The sequence below is a fragment of the Syngnathus acus genome, chromosome 13, assembly GCF_901709675.1.
Source record: "Syngnathus acus chromosome 13, fSynAcu1.2, whole genome shotgun sequence".
Lineage (NCBI taxonomy): Eukaryota > Metazoa > Chordata > Actinopteri > Syngnathiformes > Syngnathidae > Syngnathus > Syngnathus acus.
In genome coordinates, this window is record NC_051098.1 from 5,732,065 (window position 1) to 5,753,065 (window position 21,001).

Sequence of the window (21,001 nt, forward strand, 5' to 3'; positions counted from 1 at the left end):
TTCGTGTTGACATTAAATCACGCACATTTCACCAATTCTTTCATTTACACGTGACAAACATACATTCCAGTTTATATAAAACTTCAACATTGGAAGACTTTCCAGACTTCCCAAAGCACACGCATATTCATTCTGACATGGTAAGAACAGGGGGGGGGGGGGATTCCAAAACATTACATTTGAAAAGACATTTAGAGACTGGAAAATAAGGCAAGTCTTTAAGAAAATATTATGCTATAGCGGAACAATTCTGGTATGTTCCACTTCATAAGGAACTAAATTGTGAGGTAAATGATTTGGTTGAGGGTGAGCTTTCTATGATGCCAAATGCTATGGCATTTTCCTGTTCAAAAGAAATGTGGACATTCTTGATTAAAGTGAGGACAGAATTTGACATATTTTCCATTTACTCAAGCATACAGATCCATAATAAAAGGAACAGTACATTAAAAAATAAAAGACATTCATCATTTGACATTTGTTAAAAGATTTGCTTGTTCCTTGACATAGTTCTTTTTTTCCTCCCCATTTACAGTGCAAGTGATTGGGACTAATGTTGACACTCTTTCGAGAAACTCGTTCTTTTCCTTGAGGAAAACAAAATCATTAGCGTAGGAATAGTTCAACATCAGAATAGAGGGGTCTAATTTGTATGTCTTCCTACCCACTGAGAATAGGATGGATCATAAACTTTGAAGGCCCAAATGTTTTCTACTTCCTACATTGCTGCTCCAGAGAAGCCAAGGCACAAAAGTGGATCCACCCTCCAGGGACTCAGGACATTTTTGTTGCACAGTTAAGCTCCCAAAAAAAAAAAAAAAAAAAAAAAAAGATAGAAAAATGTCATCACCAATCTTACATAGTATTTACACAGGATGGTGAGGACAATAAATCATATGTACTTTTATGCTCTAATTTTTTTTCCATGACAAGCTGATAGGTCCCCAAAACTTTGGGCACTCAAAGGCGGGACGGATGAGCGGCGCACAGGATCAAAGCTTTAGGTTGAGACTGAGCACCAAAAGACGACCGCAACGTTTTGTCAATGATGGCGCAACAATTAGATTAATAACTGCGCAGGTTTTAAAAACCCATCAGTGTCACAGAGCGTGTTTCAGTCTTGGTGCATTCATGAGGAGGCAGATAAAACATCTCCACATTCTTGCTATCCCGGGGTTTATCTTGCAGAAGCAAAATATAAACATCGCAGAGGCTCTTTCATATTTTGTTGGCATATAACGTATCCTCATCACTTTCACTTTCATCCTGAAACTCGTGGGCAAGGAGAGACTTTTTGGAGCCCATTGACGTCAGCCGGATCTCGTCGTCGTACTCGTCTCGATGCTGCCGCAAACGATGGAAGCCATCTTTTTGCCGATTGGACTTGGCAGCGCACACACACCAGATGATGCAGGCCGTTATCACCAATGCTGTCATGGAGGCAGCTGCAGAAAGAAGAGATCTAATCAGGTGGGCACCAATGTCAATTTTGCAGCAGGGAAACTATTCTGAAGGGACAAAATTAAAAACCTGCAAATCTGGATAAAATAATTAATCCTGTTTTTGTTAACATTTTACCTTGATTTGGCTTTTCATCTAATTTTGTTTTTAAATGATGTCAATCGTGCACTTATCTGATGTAAGTGACCGGCTCTCCGTTTATAGGGTAAAATTCAATTAGCTAATGATGAGCATGGACTTCCCTAGTTAGCAAACTAAAATATTCAAGCAGTTTCAAAGTATATTATAGCAAAACGAAATAATATAACACTCCAAAATTGTGTGTTGCTGTGCTTCAGAACAAGTCTTCATCTAATCGATGACTTTTTAAACTATTAATTTTTACTATGTTAGGTCAATCTGACTTTGGCACCATCTTCTGGTGAAATTTGGAATGGAAATGGAGGTTTACTGGTTCAACCAACAAATTCCCCTTTGCCAATAGTTAATTTTGAAGCAGTAACTTTTAAGTAACCCCTACTCAGGTCCCCTTCTTTAGGTCTTCCATGTCAAGCTTTGAAATTTGGAATTTCATCTTAGCCAATTCGTCTGGGCCAAATCCAATACACACTCACGCACCATCTTTTACCATCCTATCCACCATGTAACTCGACAATGATTATGATGCTATACACTTGCATTGTATGCTAATGGGTCCACAGTGGTAAACCAGAAGTTAATTTTACATGCAGAGGTCCCAAATCCACATCCAGAGTAGAAACCCTGCCACAGATTGGCTTTAGCTACAGGCACTTCCAATTAGCAGTCAGGTAAACGAGCGCCGCATGAGCATGCTCTTTCTGCTGGTTTTTACTTTGTGGACCTGGACTTGACACTTCTGTTTAAATAAGATTACCTGCACTGGCCACCACAAATTCTCTTGGTAGACCAAAGATGCTGTGATCCATATCAAACTCAATGATGACAGAGCTTGCTGCTTCATAGGAGGACACCACCACCTGAGTTGAGACATGGCAACAATGACTTGAAACTGTAGCCGACATGCAATCTTTCAAATTGTAACACATCACACCAAACAAACAAATACAGGCAATAATTATTGTATTAATTTTGTTCCCATCTGTTCAATTTTTAACAAAAGGGTGAGAAATGCACAATTAGAAGTTTTTGTGGATGGATTAAACTACTGCTGCATTTTTGAGCACCGTTGAAGAAAAAGGGGGGGGGGGGGGCGGGAGTGGCAAAAAACACACGTGGTAAAACATTTGCTCGATTCTTACTGCTCCCGAACGAAAAGCAGAGTGATACCTGATTGACCTTCTTTTAGCAATGACGCTGCCTCATTAGAAAATCACCTATGCAGGTGTGACTACTCAACCCAACCTCCAACAAGTTGCCTTATGGGTGACAAACAGGAGTTGAGAACCCACTCGTAAAAAAAAAATCATTGCATTACTCAACCTTTTACTTCAGCCTTTGTATGAAATACAAAGACCACCAGTCTTTTTCATCCTTTAATTATTCAGTGCTTAAGAAATATAATGGTGAAAAGTTGACTGAGGGCATCCCAAGTGAAGATTCAGCGATGCCGACTGAAAACAGTCTCCAAGTGTTGTATGTAAAAAAGTAAGTGCAACTCTTGATCTTACTTTCTAATTTGCATGATGCGTATCCATTAAAAAAATATGTTTTAACTTCTAGAGATGCTGCATATGAAATGAGTTGCTATGGCTTGAGACGGCGGATTAGATGTCCGAAGAAATACGGAGAAACAACAAAGGAAAGGAGTTACATGGTGGCACCTAAAACTGACTTGGATGTGTGGAATGAGCAGAAAGATGGAGATTGTGTGCAGAGACCGCTGGACAACCGGTATAAATGCAATGCTGCAATTCTTCCAGACCTCCATGTGACTCTCAGTGACAAAGCAAAAAGCGACATTTGCTCCAGCGGTGTTGTGACGTATAAGTCAGAACCAGAAGCGGGACCTTTAATGATCCATGGCTTCACGGTAGCAGAGTATCAAAACATGTATCATTTACTGGTGGATCCTCTGCTCCGAAGTCCTTGTGGGAAGCCAAGAGCGTACAATTTGGAGCTGGGACGCACTATTAAGGAGCACCTGTTTACAGAGCTGGGCTACCCCATGCTTCAGATATTTGAGTCACAAGGAACAGTGAATGTAGTGGAGCGCTTTTGTTTGCTTCGCACAACACCCAGCATAGACATCGACTGTAATGAAGGCTTTCCAAAATAAAGCATGCAATCTTTTAATCACGGCTCCAAAATATTAAACAATTTTTTTGCTTGCATTTTCACAGATTTGTTGGACATGTTTTGCTGCAAAGCTAAAAATGGTTACGCGCTGCAGTTTAAATGCGTGAGGGTTCATAATGGCCAAAATACACCTTCGGAGTTAATGTTGTGTGTACCAATGTGGTGACTCCTTTCATCACTTCCCTGAAGGGGTCGCCACAGCAAACCACCTGTTTTTGTCCAGATGATTTGCATGAGAAGTGTTTGGCACAGTTTTTACGCTGGATGCCCTTACTGACCCAACCCTCTGCATTCACCCGAGCTTGGGACCAGCACAGTGGAGACACTGACATGTGCCCCCCTATGGCTGCATATGGTTCCCTGATCGGGAATCGAACCCCGGCCGCGGGCGGTGAAAGCTCCGCATCCTAACCACTGGACCATCAGGGAGTAGTGTGTACCAATACGACACAAAATTAACCTAAGCATGAATTTTTTTTTTTTGTATTAGGGGGGTGGGGGGATGGAATAGAATGGGGACTTAAAGAAATTGAATCATTGTGTATATAGACTTAATGTGACCTGTTAAGTTTAATACCAAACTCCTTCATGAGTAAGCAGATTTTTTGAATATTATTTACTCCAATGGTAATACTGAGGGGCTCCTCTTATCACACCATATATTTATTTAAATATAAACAGGGGCGTAGGCAGAAATATTTCAGTGGGATGGCCAGTGACTCAGTGAGGGTCGACCAAGGGTGGCCGTGCGTGCATCCATCTGCAGCCTGACTTTCATGAAATAAAATGTGCGCTTCATTCACTAGAATCTGCTTTTGTGTCTCATTTCATAGTCTACTTTGCTCTCATGCACTTATTCACTAGCAAACAGTCAAGCAGTGATCAATTGTGACAGACGGCCCATATTTTGCAAACAACAATCAATGGCTCCTTCATTCAAATCATTTCGAAAAATTACAATAACTCAAGTGTTTTTGTTCCTACTTGTATTATGAGTGTCTATGAAAGATTGGTAAGAGTGCATTTTATTCCATGAAAAATGTCTGCTTGCTTTGTTATTTTTTTTGTTTTATGAAGTGAAAGTAATGTTTTTCATTGAATGTTCTATACTAAAATCCATGTGAAATAGCCAGAGGGGTGGCTACAGAGTGAGATGGGATTGCTTCAGTCACCCATGGCCACCCTGTAGCTCTGCCCTTGTGTATAAATAGTCTACTTTCTTCTAAGTCATAGAACACAGGAAATTATTTTTATACCATCAGTACTATACAGCTAGATTTTAAAAGTGTATCAAATGTAACAAGTGTGCGTGCATGTACCTCTTGGCGTTGCTGTTGGTAACCATCAGCAACAGCTTCGATGTTATGGTTGCCAGGTGCCAGCAAGGCCCGAAAATAACCACCCTCTGCAGTGACGACTCTCACACCCCCATTCATGACGACGATGGCGCCAACAATGGGCTTCCCACTTTTATCTCTCACTACTCCACGCACTCCTTTGTGGACCTGGAAAGACGTAGGAAAATGGATATATTTGAAAGTAAAGGTGTACAGAAAGTATACATTTGGGGAGAAAGATTCCGGCAGCGCACCTCCACCAGCATGCTCAGAAGAGGCCTTTTGTTTTCTGCCCAGAGTGTGGCAAGCTGTTCAGTAGGAGGAAACACACAACAGCTGGTATACACTGTGATTTCTGGACACTGACCAAAGTCCATGCTGAAGTCCTGCAAACACCCAAAGGCAAAAAATATTACTATTTGAATAAAAGTTGGGGAATTTCTTTTTCAATAAATTCAAAACATTTATGTTTATGTGAAGCAACAAGAGGTCGTACCTTCATACTGCCCATGTGACTTTGTCTCTCAGCTGCTCTCATAACTCCATCTGGAATGTTGCTTGCTGGAAAAAAAAAAAGAAAAACACTGACACCAGGTCTTAACCTCCACTTTATAAACGATTACAGAAATACAATTCCACCATGTAGCGTACGTTCACAAATGCAGTTGAGATAAAATGATGCACTATATCTAGTGCAACATAATTTTTGGGAAGGGCTACTGCACAAAACGAGTTACCAATTCCTTTTTACTATTTCAAACAGCAAAATGAACAAGTGGTTTACAGGTGTGACTGGTCGGTAAGTAGTCCTGAGTGTACCCTGGCAAAATTCAGCTTGGATGGATGGATGGAATTTTATGGTTTCTGTAGTTGTATGCAGAGTTGCAGACATATAGGCTCACTTAGGCACAAGAACACATAATTGGAAAATAGTCCAATGTGACCCTTTCCTGCACATTTTCCTACAAACAAGCAGGTCATTAGGATGTAGAAAAACATACTCTGTCCATTATTTGAACATGCAGTGTTGCCAAGGTGCATTTTGGGATGGTTGCTGGCATAAACACTGGCCAAGTACTTCAGAGTGCCTTCATTCTCCACTGTAAAAAAAAAAAAAAAACCACAGATTAGTTCTTTCTCATGATGCCAAGCAGCAAACAGCATTCAGGTGATACCTTTATCCAAGTTCTTTGAGACTTGCAGTTATGTAACTTTCTCTGTTTAGCTTGTCAAGTGAATCTGGGCCGTGAGGACACAGTGACCCAATTATGTTACGCAACTAAAACGTCTACAGCCTGCTGTAGCATCAGGACACAGAAATAATTATTAATCTCACATAAGTCTATAAGGGATGTAGTATAGAAATTGTATTGAAACTGAAATAAAATGAGCATGTATAACAGAACCTCGCTTCACAAAATTAATGCATAACTTGGAATGACAGTATGTTAGCTAACAGTTTTTACAAAAAGTGAATTATTGAAGCTGTATCCTGCATCATACGGAGAGCCTTTAAAGATTATTTTTGTCTTTGCTCCTGTATTTTTTTTTTTTCAGGAGTATCAAAGGCTGGCGAGCGTTAGAAACCTCCACAAGTTAAAGAGCATCCTGGCTGTTGAGTTACCTGATTGGACAGGCTTGTCATAAGGGTAAGTAGCCACAAGGGATCCTCCGTCTAGGGCCACAGACAGCGTGTAACCTTTATCTAAAATCATGTCCATTATTGCTCTGGTTTCTGGCTGTGGTTCCACCAAACGCTGGGATGCATTGCCTAAAAAGGGGCATTACATACAAAAATACAAAATCTATTTTGTTTCTCTATGTCTAAAGTGTTCAGTCAAACAAAAAAATTTAACTGACCAAAGAAGTCCATGTCCAGATCCTTGCCATGAGTATTGGTGAAGCCCTGAGTGGATGTGCACTGCTTCTCCACCGCTTGTTCTCTTCCATCCGGATTGATTGATGGCACAATTACAATAGTTGTCTCATTCACGAGCTATGGGAGCAAAAGTGAGCAAGTGAGTGATTATTCTGTCTGTACAAAGAACATTTTGAAATAGAGTTGAGATTTGTATTAAAGATATACATGTCAAGAGAAGTATATCATCACTCGAAAGTAAAAGAAAAAACTCACCCTACTAATGACTAGGTTTTTGCCATAATTGATGCATAACATGGCAGCAAACTCAAGAAGCAGCTCTGTTCCCACAGGGGCATTACCATGGATCCCTGCTACAAAGCGCACCTTGGGCTTCGAGGGCTGAGGCACTCCTGGGTTGTTGGAGATTTCCAGAGCCCAAATAGTTCTAAACTCAACGCTGTGGCCCAAACTAAATGAAAATGAAGTACATTTTTAGAATGCATTGTAACAATATGCGGTCCAAGGTGGCGAGAACACAGCAAGGCTCCCTACCTCTGCAAGGATGTAATTTTTGGAAAGTTGAGGGTAAGACCTCGGAGGAACGCAGACAGCTCCTTGTAACCTCGGAATCTGAAACTATTCTCTGTGTCGGTGTTCTTGACAAGCTGTTCTAAACCTTGGCCCAGAGAGAGGTACTTGATTAGGCTTTCAAACTCCTCCTCGGATGGGTTATGCTGGTGTCCAGAAGGCCACAGGCCGTTAGCTTCTGAATGAAGCCGGGTCAATCGGAAATCAACCACTTCTGCGCCATTCTTGGACACGGTGGCGTATGTCGTCACAGGTTGATATCTTCAAAAGACAGAGTGTACCTCTAAGTGCCTGTACACGAACGAGGCTACTTGCCCATTGAAATCTTACCCATGGGCGGAGGCAGTGATGGAATAAGTCCCAGGGGCCAGTAGTCTCCAGTAGTCACCAGTGTGAGCTGTGGTGATGTTGTGGTCAATGCCCTCCACCTGGATGGTGGCATTGGGTATCCCCATACCATCCCTTATGTCAGACACGTTACCTTTTATTCCATAGTGAACCTGAGGATTCACGCACATGCACAAATGATAAATGCAAAAGTGATGAAAAGAAAAAAACATCACAGTACATTTATTTCAGTTTTTTACCTGATGGATAAACTGAAGCAAAGATCGGCGATTCTGTTCCCAATAGTTAGGCAGATCCTTGGCCCAGGGGTACTTCACACAACCCAACTCGATAGTCACCTCAAAACAATTGGTGTTTACATAATTCCAGTCCTGCATGCCCCCTGAGGAAAGTTCATTTTCTGATAAGCAATATGTACCACTTGATTTTAGAGATCTGTAGGCATTTGCCGGTACTTGAAGATGTGGATCAATTCCACAACAGACCTTAATGTAGACTGACTTATGAAAAGTAAACTTTTTAATAAGGCTCCGATATTGACTATAAATACACCGTTTGCATGAAGGGTATCTGTTGTCATAGCCTGTGATTTGTCATTTAGTAGTGTGCGTGTGTGTCCATCGACCCACCAGCAACATTGTACCAGCTGGCCCCATTGGTGATGCCGTCCGTAAAGTATTCCCCAGGGTACAGGTTCACACAAGGGTGCCCATTGTGCATCAGAGGGTTTTCCTGCAAGTGCATGTGAACACACACAAGAAAACATAGTACTGTTGGAAGTCCTTGCCCAAAAATATTTCAGCGGGCCAGCGGTACTCTCTTTCATCCCATTTTGTTTTCAGTTCGAACATGACAGCTCAAGAAAGAACAACACAAAGCATGAAGTGTCAATTGAGTTACCTGTGAGTAGGTTCGAGACAATTGCTGAAAAATCTTGTCATCAGGTGACTTGCTGTATCGGGTTTTGCCTTCTTCATCGTCATCAAAGGGGTAGTTGACCACCAAAGAACCTAAACTTACAAAGAAAAGAATGCAGATATAGGAACATACTGTAGATCAAAAGTATGCACACAGAAAAGTCCATTTTTAAAAGCAACCCGTACCTCCATGGAGATTGGCCGACAGGACGAAGGGGTTGCTTTTTAGCCAATTCATCATGGCAATAGTCTCTGGCTGCCTGGGATCTTTGATAGTGGCAAATTGGTCTGGGAAGTTGCGATTCAGGTCAAAATTATTGCTGTTGTTGCGTCCTCTGTAGCCTCTCACATCACCTGTGTGGAGAGAAATGCAAGTGGTTGTCTCTAGTCATATCCAAGAAGTAACAAAATTAGCTGCTCTGGAATTTGCATTTCAACATATGTAACTACCGGTAACAACAAATCAGAATGTTAAAAAATAGAAACTATGGTAATTTACAGTAACAAGATTGATGTGCAAAAACAGCACGCTCACAGATTGTTTATATATACAGATTGAATTAATTTTGAATTTTATTGAGTTAAAATGTTGCCCTGCAGCATATTATCAAGTGATTCAAGTGTTTCATTCTCATACCTTCATTGGCCTTCTCGTAACCATCAGGGTTCATCGAAGGCAAAATGTGAATGCGAGTGTTGTTGACCAACTCCGTGACTTCCTGGTCGGTGCCATAGTTAAGGCATAGGTACTCGATGAGATTGAGCAATAGTTCCCGGCCAACGACTTCATTGCCGTGCATGTTGCCCACGTATTTAAACTCAGGCTCACCTGGTCGGCAATGAGAGAAAGCGCAGGAGAATTACAATTTCCTTTAGACAACGGCGTTGTGTGTAAGGAGACATAACTAAAAAACTAAATATTTTACCATGTTCATGAACTGTGGGGTTGTCTGAGATGACCATCACATAGAGCTCCTTGTTTTCAACCGAGCGGCCAATGGAGTAAAGATGAGCAATGGATGGGAACTCGCTGCTGTACTTGCGTAAGAAGAGCTCCATGTCAGCATAGTTGTGGTGGCGAAACTCTTGGGGTTGAACAGGTTGTGGCTCTGGTGACAATGAAGTAGGTGTGCCTCTAGTCTCTGCTGATGTTACCAACTGGGAATGGGTTGTGTGAGGGGTGTTGCTACTCCAGATGAAGGTGTGAATGATGTCAATGGTTGACGGCGTAGTCGGTGTGGTCTGAGTGACGTTGCTTGCAAGATTTGGCTCAATCTCAACTGGCTCCAAGGTCAAATTAAGTTCTGTGGCGTTTCCATCCAAAACTTGGACATTGTTGACTGTCACCGGTGTGTACCTGTGTAATGATGAAAGATTTTTAGTTGCAACATCTTTATGTATTCAAATACCGGTCGAAATAATACGGTTGTGTGAGAAACCTTGCTGTTTGGTTGTTACTGTGAAATAAAATTCAAAATAAAAATGTCCCTTCCATCATAAAATTTGGAATTCAACAAGGAATTACAGAAAAAGTGGAGTTATGGCAGAGTGAGACATTTCTTATTAAAAAAAAAAAAAAACTCCACCCTTGAAAATGAATCATAATGTAGTCAAATTCCCTTGCGCAAGGCTCCTCCAGCATGTTCAGACTCTTGCTCCACAAAATATCACATAAAAAAAACATTGTGTTGGCTAATATGGGTTTTCTCCCTGCAGCAAATATCATTGTATTTCAGCAAGTACGCATTTGCTAACATTCTTTGGTTTTACTCACCCTGTGGCCACAACAGTGATGTTGTAAACTCCTGGGAGCAGGAGTCTATAGTAGTCGCCATAGCTTCCGGTGGTCAGGTTGTGGCCGACGCCTGCCACCACTACGCTGGCGTTTGTGACGGCTGAACCACTGACACTATCTTTCACATAACCACGGACACCAATATGGACCTAGGCACAGATCATTTCATTAAAATGAGGTAAATCGATTCGAGGCATCATTTTATATTTATGTACATGAATAGTTTGCACACATATGTAATCTTTTTTGTTTGAATGATGTTCCAAATCTCCACTAGAAAACGTTCTCCAGATTTAACTTTGATTTTAGGACACCATCTAATGTGCGTGGGCTTGATAAATAAATTGGAGCTGCTAATGAACAAATGCGTTATGTCTACCTGCTCGATGAAGGCTAGGAGAGACTCTTTGTTAAGATCCCATTCCTTATGGAGCTCAGACGCTGGGGGATATTTGCAGCAGCTCAGCTCAAAGGTGATTTCAAGACAGTTTGCATGAATGTAGTTGTAGTCCTGCATACCTCCTGCGTCGTGCAAAAGGACATTTATTCAAGTTTAACTTCTGCAAAGTGCCATGTGAACCACAAACTTCTCCTGCTAATGACATGCACACAAAAAAAATGCATGGTAACAATTCGGTCATCCATTCGTCTCAATGGTTGAAATTGAATGGCAGATGTAAACAGATTATCACAAGGTAAACACGGCCCTGTATGCTGACTGAGAAGGACAGCCCTAATCTTAAATACTGTAGCTATCTGAGGGTTTATGTACCGGATCCAGAGTCACACCCCGGACTGTATGCAGCATAAACGACAGGTGACAATGGCGCCAAAGTTTGCGTAGCTGAACTCTAAGCTAACACCAGGGAATGAACCACAGGTGATCTTGTTCTTATTGGGATATAACAATTTGATGCACAACAGTATATTATTTTATTGAACCACAAACAGCATGGCGTGATTGTCAAGGACTGTTCCGTTAGCTTATACATTCAGCCAGGGAGGAAAAAAACTGTAAGAGCAAAAGCGTTAAGACTAAAAACAACAGTCTAACTACCAAATTAATGGTTAAACAAATTGTTCCCTGAATTGTGTTTGCTGTCTGTGGTTTACACCTTCACAACTTTATGAAACATTGCAATCATTAGTTCGTACATATGAGCTTTGCCGTTTTGTTCAGACTAGTTAAGCAAACAGCTTCAGTTTGCAAAGAAGGTTCACATTCTGTGGTTAGATAAGACGGAAGCAGATGTTTTGTGCAATACGAGGCCAGAGACAATATTGTCATCATGGAGATAGCTTTTGCTACACAAATATTTCTGGTTATAGTTTTAGCATTCTCTGTATTAAAACATTCCAGTTTTGTACATACTGTATCACTTTTTCATATGTAGTCAAGTGTCACCAGAGTGTAAATATGAATAATATATCCAATGTAGATGCTTAAATAGCAGATTTAATAGCTAAACTAGCTTGAACTGTAAAAATACTAGAACACAGTTAACCTACTCTCAGGTACTGTAAGGTACCAGGTACCAAAATACAGTTGTATACTTTCTCCCTCTCTTTAGAATAAATGTAAACGTAAAATAAGAGTAGAATACTGGTGTCCCAGTTATTTGATGGTGAAACGCTTTACAGCTACTTACATTCTTTTCGACTGCGATAACATATGGTCACTGGTTGGGCATTAAAACAGACTTTGATCTTGCAAGGAATAAGATGCCAAGTAGACCAACGTAATCAACACGAGCCCCCTTTTAGGTAACAGGTCACATGATGACACTAAACGATGTTTACAATGATTATTTTCTGAGCCTCTTTCTTACCTGGTACATCATACCACTGCGCCCCATTGGTGATACCGTCTTTAAACATCTCGTCAGGTGTATCAGAACAGTTGGGTTGCCCAGTCTTCATCACCGGGTGGTTCTTGGCATACACCAGGGCTAAGTAGCGAAAAAGGCTGTCATCTGGTGACTGGCTGTAATGACCTTGCTGCTCATGGGTGGCTGTGTCATCAAAAGGGTAGCTGGCAACCACAGTGCCACCGTGCAGGTTACCAGACAAAATAAACCTAAAGAGGAAAGGGGACATTGTTAACAGTTTCCTCTAAGGATTGGCATACACTCAAAATCAAAGGCTGGACTATTCAGAATTTGAAGATGAGACCATAAAGTCCATTCCATCTTCTGGGCAACAAGTTGTGAGATTTCTGTGTGTGTTACACTCACTGTTTGTCCAGTATCCACCTGATGACAGCCATGACCTCAGGAATGCTATCTGAGTTGGGAGTTTTGTTAGAATACTGGTCAGGGAAGCTCCTGTTAAGGTCCTTGTCATTGGCATTGTTTCTTCCCCCCCTGGGGCCGCCACAGACCCCCTCTTTAGACATCTCGAAGCCGTCGGGGTTCATACTAGGCATGATATAGATATCTGTGGTGTTCACCAGTTTAGCTATCCGCGGTTCCTCCTGGTATTTGGTCAGCAGGTACTCCACAAGATAGACGAGAACCTGCCTGGACACGGTCTCGTCGCCGTGCATGTTGCCAACATATTTGAACCTGGGTTTCCCCGGGGACTCTATATGGGGGTCCTTGGTGATCCGCATCACCCACAGCTCCCTGCCCTGCACGGATTGACCTATGCTTGATAGGTTCGCTATGTGAGAGAATTTCTGGGCGTAGGAGCGCAAGCGTCGGCTTAGATCGACATAATTGTAGTATTTGTCGTAGTTTTCTACCGTTTGGCTAGTCGAGGCGCTTCTTGTCCGGCGTAGCCTGGCGTCGGCAACGCCGAGGTGAACAGCAACACAGACAAAAGAGACAAAAAGTGACACCCGTAGTTTTTTAGTCGCGGACTCTGACTTCCTTTTGTGCGCCATGTTGATATTTCCACCTCCGCACCAGTCGGAATTTCACTATGGAGAGAAAAGACTGTTGATGTTATTTGTCCGTCTACATCTACTGTTTTCTTCTTGACCAGCTCCTCGCTGTCTGCTAGCGTCCGCTTCCGTTCTAGTTAAAGGGGGCGGGGCTTCATTTGAGGAAGCGTTTTTCTGTTTTTTTAAGGTGGACCGGAACATTCATGATCGTTATTTTTAGCCTTATGACGTCATTGGAGGTTACATACCAAGCAAGCCTTTAACTCGCATCATTATTATTATTAGTTCATTTCTAAACTTGAAAAAAAATGCTGGTTGTGTGAAGATTGTATTCTGATTGTTTTGTGAAATATGAAGCAAAATTCTGACTTTTTTTTAGCCATCTCAGAAGCCATCTGCCTGAAAATATCTCAGTTGCAAACTACACAAATCATCACTCAAGTATGCCAAAGCTCACTAAAAATAGTTGTAATCACTGGAGATAACATACACCATGCTACATAATTGCAGGAACTGTATTATCAATTGTATCAATTGGTAAAAGAAAAAAATATACTCTAGATTTTTTATTGTCCAAGACACAGGTGTCAAACTCAAGGCCCGGGGGGCCCACCACATCATTTTATGTGGTCCGCAAAGACAAATTGTGCATCCAATTCATTCATTCGTTCATTACTAAAATTGAAAAATTGTCTTCAATTTTAAAAATAGCCAGTTATTTGTCAGTTTGTTTTGTAGCTTATACTGTATATAATATGAGGTGTTCATCCATTTATCATAATGGCCCTCTGAATGCGACTACAATGCGACAAAAAAGAGTTTGACACCCCTGGTCAAAGAAGTAGTTCTTAAAGCTGTTGCAGTTAGTGGTGTAGAATTGCATTGCATTGTACTGAATCTGCTTCTAACAAAATAATTTAGCTACAACTACAAGAAAGCTAAATGAAACTCCATTATAAGATATGCACAGTATAATTATATTCTTGAATAGAGCTCCTTTATTAGGTCGCATTTGATTGTCTCTGTTCTTAATCAGGGCCTTGAATGAGAATGTCATGGAATTAAAACATACAGTTCAAACAAGTACATGAGTGTTAGCTGCAGATGCTTGTTTTACTCTTTATTTTGACTTCCCCATTTTCTCTTGCATCTGCACTGTGTCTAACATCAACTTCACAGACATTTGAAGACACCTTCATTTTCCTCTGTTCTCCGGGGGTCAGTTGCATATCTCTGCTGTTGCTCACTTTCTCCCTCTCTTTATCATTTATTCTATTCAGTCAAAGCTTTTCAGCATTCAGCAACAGATCATGGCGGCAGACATTTTGATGACAAAGCACCAGGGAATGCTGGAATGATTATGGAGGAAGAAGGGAGAGGAGGAAGTCGTGGAGCTTTAGGAGAGATCTCATTGCTGGATGCGACGCAATGCCTGCACCTGGAACGACTGAGCATGGGAGCCCCATTCTCTGTAATGTTTGTACTCGCCGCCATGGCGATCACACTCCAGAATGTACTGGTAACCACGGTAACCGGGGAACTGGTAGCACACCCAGCTGTAGCAAGAATAGAGACAAAATATGCTGGTTTTAGTCAAATAAAATTGTTGATTGACTTCCCTTGAGCCATTATCTGTATAAATGTACACAACTTACGCTCCACTCTGAACTTGCATGGAGCCAATCTCATTGGTTCCCCAGCCCATAGCCTGCAGTGATGGGTAGTCATCACTTATCTCCCATTGGTGTCCCATAAAGTTTTCTTTCTCAAACACCACCATCTTAGACTCCTTGTGGTTCTGTAGAAAGTCAACTCTATTAATAAACTTTTTTTGTGTTAACCAGCACACATTGAGCACTAATGACAAGTGAATCCGGCTGTGTGCTTTCTAAACTCTGAATCAGTGTCACAGCTTGGAGGAAGACTCACAGCAGAGCAGATGGGGCGGAAGGACATCATCCTCTCAGTGTGATAGGCGATGCTGCCACTCCATGACTCCCAATGAGGGTACTCTCCTCTCTCCAAAACAAACTGCTGTCCACAGAAGCTGGAGTGCTCATATCCTACCCAACTATCCACACATGTAATGTCAAACAGTTCAAGATTTTTGGAGACTGGCAGAACATCATCACGTGATGCTTACGTCCAGAGAACTCTGAAAATGTATTGCACTTGAGAAGTAAATGAAAAGTTTAAAAAAGAAAAGTTTCTTTCATGTGCTACAAGTGACACTTGCACCACACTTTGAGAATCACCGATTCAGATTGTTAATGACTTACGCTCCACACTCCACCTTCAAGGAGCGGATGTTGTCAGTGCCACTTTCCGTGATATTCTGGCAGGAGGAGGTAAACTCCAGCCGCTTGCCCTGGAAGTTCTCTTGGTCGTAAACTGTGATCTGCAGTGGACATGAATGCATACATATGCAGATGATGACACACACTAATGTGTGTACACATCATTAGACCAATCATTACATACTACTGATTACCTTCAGTGAATAATTATCCATCTAAAGAGGTAAGACTCACCTTCCATGGTCCCAGTGGGTTGGGATTATTCTGTGCCATGTTTATCGTAATGGCAATTTACCTTCAGAGCATAGAGAAATAGAAAAATCATGTTCATGTTGTTTTTAATTGACAATATTTTTGAAAGGCACATTTAGGGAGCCATATTGACAAGTATGATTCATTTTTGGTGGTGGAATTGTGACATTTCTTCTGCACAATCTAATTGTTTTTTTTTTGCAAAGACATAATTCTTTATACAGCTCTTCTATTGGACCCAATAGAAGAGCTGTATAAAGAATTATGTCTTTGCAAAAAAAAAACAATGCGCATTTTCAATTAATTTAGGCATTGAGCCGTTCATTAAAATCTACTGTATATCACCCTCGTGAAAGGTGTTCCTTATATTTTGGTTAGTCAATGTAGCCACAAGGTAAAGATATGAGAAAGGTTTGTGTTGCCAAAAAAATGTTTGGTCGAACTACTGAACTGGATCTCATCCAAGCGAATGATGTGGCCAGTGAGCTCTCATGCTGTCTTCCTTCGATAGAAGGTTCTCACATGCTCAATTGTTATATGACCTCCCTGTGGCTGCCTAGTATGTGGTTGAACATTTATGTGTCTCAGCAGAAACAAAAAACACAAGGGACACACACAAATGTAAATGCTCTGACTATAGGCTGAATAGAATGATGGCTTACCTGATCAGGCCCCAAAGAATAGCAGCACAGTGTTCGCGAGGGGGATCCACAATAACGGCGTTCTGACCCCAGAGCATATGGGACTATTTATACATGGTGGTCCTGAAAAGTTACAGGGCTTCTGGGTCCAGATTATAGTCAGCACATTGCTGCTCACACCATTGTTTGAAAGTGAGCTGCTGGCTTTTAATGGGCCACAGTGAAACTAGATGAAGGGCGACATGCCCAGTGCGGATAAGCACAAGTTATAAAAGAAAAGCAGGAAAAAACGTAACCTGCGCACTGAACCACACGGCTTCTGCGTGAAAAGAGGAAATCATGGGGATTAAAGAAAGACGTGATCATGTATTCACTGGGATATTTATATTCACATAAACAGGTTTCATTTGAACTGCATTAACAGATTTTAGTCCATCTCTCCTTCATGTCCAACCCCACTATGCTCACATCCATGCTCTTCCAACCTCTTCTCTGACTTCTTTGTGCACACATGCTCAGTAACACATACACATACACTGCCATTGACAGAGATGCATTCAATCCGACACAAAGAAATACACTTACCTCCACACAACTATTTATACTGATTGACAACTGACCTTGTCATCCGTCTCCATGTTGTAAATTACTCTAGTAAACATTTTTTTTGCTTTCATCAGGCAGCATATTATCACTTTCATTGAGCATAAAAAAATCAGAAAAGGGAACAAATGCTACAAATTCACATGCTGATATTTTTTGCATATTTCACATGCAATAGATGAATCTGGAATTTAAATGTAGAATTTAAGTGAAAAGGACAGTTGCATGACCTTACATCATGTGTTTTGTGTGAGAATCTCAAATCTAAACCGTCTTGTAAAATTGGTTTGACTTGACATTTGACACATATATACAGTATGTGTCCCAGCATTTTGGTTGTATGGCATAACATTTATTTGGGGGCATTTTAAGCAGAGTACCTCCACCTGCACTGATTCAAAATTGCAACATAACTGAAAATAAAATCACAGATTTTAATATTCGGATGCAAAGTCCTTAGCAATTGTGCCTGGAGTGGAACACGAGCTTATCTGCTTTTGGGTGGACTGCTCCAACTGGTTTCACAGGTGTCATCCTAGACATCAAGTTTAATCTCCTTTGTCCTAAAGCAAAAGACATTTGTCTAACCTTAGCCATGATGAGTTTGTCTAAAAAAATAAATCCCCCAAAAATATTTTGTACAACACCAATGACTGTAATACATACGTATATATTATACACAACACCACGCTTGAAAATCTTAGAGCCGATTAAACCAAAACGTTGAAGGGAATGTTAAAGCCCAAAGCGCTAAACTGTAGTAAAATTCGTAAAAAAATCAAATAAATAAATAATAAAATTAGAAAAAGCGAACACTGCCGAGAGAGTACATGCGCGTGTGCGTGTTTAACATTATGCTGATGGCAGTGAATGCCCGCACTTCTGACAATGGGTCTGCACAACAAAACAGTCAGCCAAGTCAGCATGACTTGTCGAAGCATCGTGACCTCTGAACCCGCACACTGTGCTCCAAAACAGCCATCAGCCAATGAGAAACCAGAAACCTCTCTCTGTACTGGCTTACCGGCCGTAAATGTATATATACATCCCCACTCGCTTGCTCCGTCACCTATTACTGTTTCTAAAGATCGACTCATTTCAAGCTGCTTGTGTAAAAGTAAGTAAAAGTAAACTGCAGATGATAGAGGGATGAGACTGTTGTTTTTTCTGTGTGGATTCACCTCATGGGCACCGAGTGAGCAGATGGAACATTGACATAAAATGCAGCAGGATGTGATTTATTTCTTTTCTTTCTATTCAACCGGCTCGCTAGGGATGTAAAACTGACAAAAAAGATTGAAGGCCGCGTCTCATTTTAATTCCTCGTTTTAATGAAATGCGACAATTTTACATATGTGGGCTTTTTGGTGAATCTCTTTTTTTTTCTCACAGGACAAATTCAGGGGATATAACTGGAAACTGATAATTTAGTCTATTCCATCGTAATGTTGATTTAACCGTATATCAAATTGAAAATCCCTTTTCGCGTCAGAAAATGATGTGATTTATTTAGCTCTTAAACTTTGTAAGTGTATAATGGACACTCTAATCATGTGTAACTGTGTTTCCTTTTGTTTCTGTACAGCTCTGACGATGTCTCACTCGGGTACTCAAGGCAGCATTGGCAGCCACCCTGCCATGGGGCTACATAATCATAAGGTACTAAAAAGTACATAATGGTGGTTAGTGAGCAGCCAAATTAAATGGGATTGATAGATTTCATCATCTGCTGTATTGTGCTTCTCCATAGATTTACCTCCATGAATTTGAGAACTTCCAAGGCCGTAAAATGGATCTGTTGGGAGAGTGTCGTAACCTATGCGAGAAGGGTTTAGAAAAAATCGGCTCCATCCGGGTAGAGAATGGGCCGTAAGTCATGAGTGCCACGGTGCCGTCATTGTGCAGAATGTCTCTGCTGGTAAAATAGCCATGTAGCATGTCTTTGTCTGTCTGCATGTGTGTTATGTGATATTGCAGCTGGGTGGGTTATGAGCAGCAGAACATGACTGGTGAGATGTTCATGCTGGAGAAAGGAGAATACCCCAGATGGGACACCTGGTCCAACAGCTATAGGTGTGACCGTCTCATGTCAGTCAGACCAGTAAAAATGGTAAGTTCAGTATTAGCCATATTCAAGGTTAGGAGACCCAGGCATGACTGCCTAGCCTATTGACCTCTCACCAGCTCTCATTATTTAATGCACAGTTTAATTTTTATTTATGTTAATTTTGTAGCAGGCTCCCAAACAACATCTTATTTAAAAAGTTTTGTGTGTGTTTTGTAGGACTCCCAGGACCACAAGATTTGCTTGTATGAGTGCACAAATTTTGAAGGTCGCAAGATGGAGGTGTGTGATGAGGATATTCCAAGCTTGTGGTCTTACGGCTTCCAGGACCGCGTCGCTAGCATTCAGGTCACTGGGGGAACGTAAGTTTTTTCCCTTAGCTCTGCATACGATTTAGAAATATGCGCCAAACTGCTAGAAAAAGCAGTAAAACTAGTGACATACTGATATTAGTAACTTGTCTCTTGTAAACTTGGGACTCCCGTAGCAACTTCTCTAGGTCTGCCAGTGCTATAAACCAGCACCATAATGTTTAGTACATATTGATTTCCAATAGCACAAGTGGTCAACAAACAAATCAAATTGTGTAAGATCAGATAATAACATAAAAAATGGAAAAATGTGTTTTATGCAAACTAAACACAAAACAATAATTTGGTTGGTTAATTTGCAATGTATATTTATGATTGATGCCTTCTTTTTCATAGGTGGGTGGCCTACCAGTACCCAGGCTACCGTGGTTACCAGTATGTGATGGAAATGGGCTCTTTCAAGCACTGGAATGAGTGGGGAGCCCACCATCCCCAGATCCAATCCATTCGTAGGGTGAAAGACATGCAGACACACCGCAGAGGCTGCTTTGAGGTCAACGCCTAAAACCGGTCAGGTTCTGGGCAAAAGGGTCACGCTAAACAAGTGACTTGCAAAATCTTCACTGACCACTTTCCAACACAAAGCACATTGCTACTGAATATTGTTACTGATTTTGTCAGCACAGTTTGGGAGTACATAAGGCTTCCATAGTAGCTGCACTATTGGTAAAATGCAGTAAGCAGCGATGCTCTCTGTCTCCAGACCTCGTAAGAATGATAATGGCGTTTATTATGTTTCCTTGATAGTTAGCAGTTTGTGCTATTTCAACCCTTTTCTTTATACAGATGCACATATGTGTTGCCCGAACAATGATGCAAATCAGCCTCCATAACAAATCAGTAATTCCACCAACTGTATAATATAACCATAGACAGCTGTCAGATCCGCACATGCCGCCCTGCAATATGTATCTTCTTAGAACAACACACAGGACCTCTGGTGGCTGTGCAGGGCTGTGCCTTTTGCAGACATGATTTATTTTTTTGGGCTGGTCCACTTGATCGCATATCAGAGCCCGCCAAGAAGACTTACATTCACACCTTCTCAGGGATGCTGGCATCTGGAACTTTCCACTGGAAACAAAGACAAATAATAAAAAGTGCAAACTTTGTCACACTGTCAAACTTTTGTTCTTGTTTTTTCTTGCAGTATAGCTTTATTGTTTTGCATTTTATTGAACATTATGGCAGGGAAAATATGATGCCTTTGTATACTTGTATGCTCACTTAAATAACTTGACATTTGCGTGCGCGTGCGTGTGCGTGCGTGCGTGTGTTTGTGTGTGTGTGTGTGTGTGTGTGTG

At 41.2% G+C, this 21,001-nt stretch overlaps 3 protein-coding genes across 4 annotated transcripts in view; 1 reads left to right on the forward strand and 2 right to left on the reverse strand.

The window, feature by feature from the left end:
- The window catches only part of cpda (carboxypeptidase D, a), a 30,787-nt gene extending 17,176 nt beyond the window's left edge, over positions 1-13,611 (reverse strand). Inside the window, exons 1-21 of one of the 2 annotated variants that reach the window (XR_005100025.1) lie at positions 12,819-13,611; positions 12,414-12,661; positions 10,964-11,106; positions 10,564-10,733; positions 9,716-10,146; positions 9,427-9,618; positions 8,976-9,143; positions 8,773-8,882; positions 8,502-8,604; positions 8,112-8,254; positions 7,855-8,024; positions 7,489-7,785; positions 7,210-7,405; positions 6,936-7,071; positions 6,700-6,846; positions 6,077-6,175; positions 5,572-5,636; positions 5,330-5,461; positions 5,058-5,243; positions 2,357-2,459; positions 1,151-1,445 (exon numbers count right to left, since the gene is read on the reverse strand). Coding sequence is in view for 1 of the 2 variants with exons in the window: in XM_037268608.1 (XP_037124503.1) it covers positions 1,219-1,445; positions 2,357-2,459; positions 5,058-5,243; positions 5,330-5,461; positions 5,572-5,636; positions 6,077-6,175; positions 6,700-6,846; positions 6,936-7,071; positions 7,210-7,405; positions 7,489-7,785; positions 7,855-8,024; positions 8,112-8,254; positions 8,502-8,604; positions 8,773-8,882; positions 8,976-9,143; positions 9,427-9,618; positions 9,716-10,146; positions 10,564-10,733; positions 10,964-11,106; positions 12,414-12,661; positions 12,819-13,468 (4,116 nt within the window). In the remaining variant the exon portion in view is untranslated. Of the gene's footprint in view, positions 1-6; positions 1,446-2,356; positions 2,460-5,057; positions 5,244-5,329; positions 5,462-5,571; positions 5,637-6,076; positions 6,176-6,699; positions 6,847-6,935; positions 7,072-7,209; positions 7,406-7,488; positions 7,786-7,854; positions 8,025-8,111; positions 8,255-8,501; positions 8,605-8,772; positions 8,883-8,975; positions 9,144-9,426; positions 9,619-9,715; positions 10,147-10,563; positions 10,734-10,963; positions 11,107-12,413; positions 12,662-12,818 lie in introns of those variants that run through there. The other variant, XM_037268608.1, reaches the window with a different exon arrangement.
- An 832-nt stretch (positions 13,612-14,443) lies between these two features.
- Positions 14,444-16,780, reverse strand: cryba1a (crystallin, beta A1a). Its single transcript, XM_037268468.1, has 6 exons — positions 16,680-16,780; positions 16,000-16,060; positions 15,748-15,866; positions 15,398-15,539; positions 15,124-15,266; positions 14,444-15,024 (listed from the first exon to the last, which is right to left on the reverse strand). Exons 2-6 carry the CDS (start codon positions 16,036-16,038, stop codon positions 14,877-14,879), a joined length of 591 nt encoding a protein of 196 aa, XP_037124363.1. The 5' UTR covers positions 16,039-16,060; positions 16,680-16,780; the 3' UTR covers positions 14,444-14,876.
- A 1,520-nt stretch (positions 16,781-18,300) lies between these two features.
- On the forward strand, positions 18,301-20,558 carry crybb1l3 (crystallin, beta B1, like 3). Its single transcript, XM_037268334.1, has 6 exons — positions 18,301-18,378; positions 18,847-18,920; positions 19,012-19,130; positions 19,239-19,371; positions 19,546-19,688; positions 20,034-20,558. Exons 2-6 carry the CDS (start codon positions 18,855-18,857, stop codon positions 20,200-20,202), a joined length of 630 nt encoding a protein of 209 aa, XP_037124229.1. The 5' UTR covers positions 18,301-18,378; positions 18,847-18,854; the 3' UTR covers positions 20,203-20,558.
- Positions 20,559-21,001: the final 443 nt, after the last annotated feature.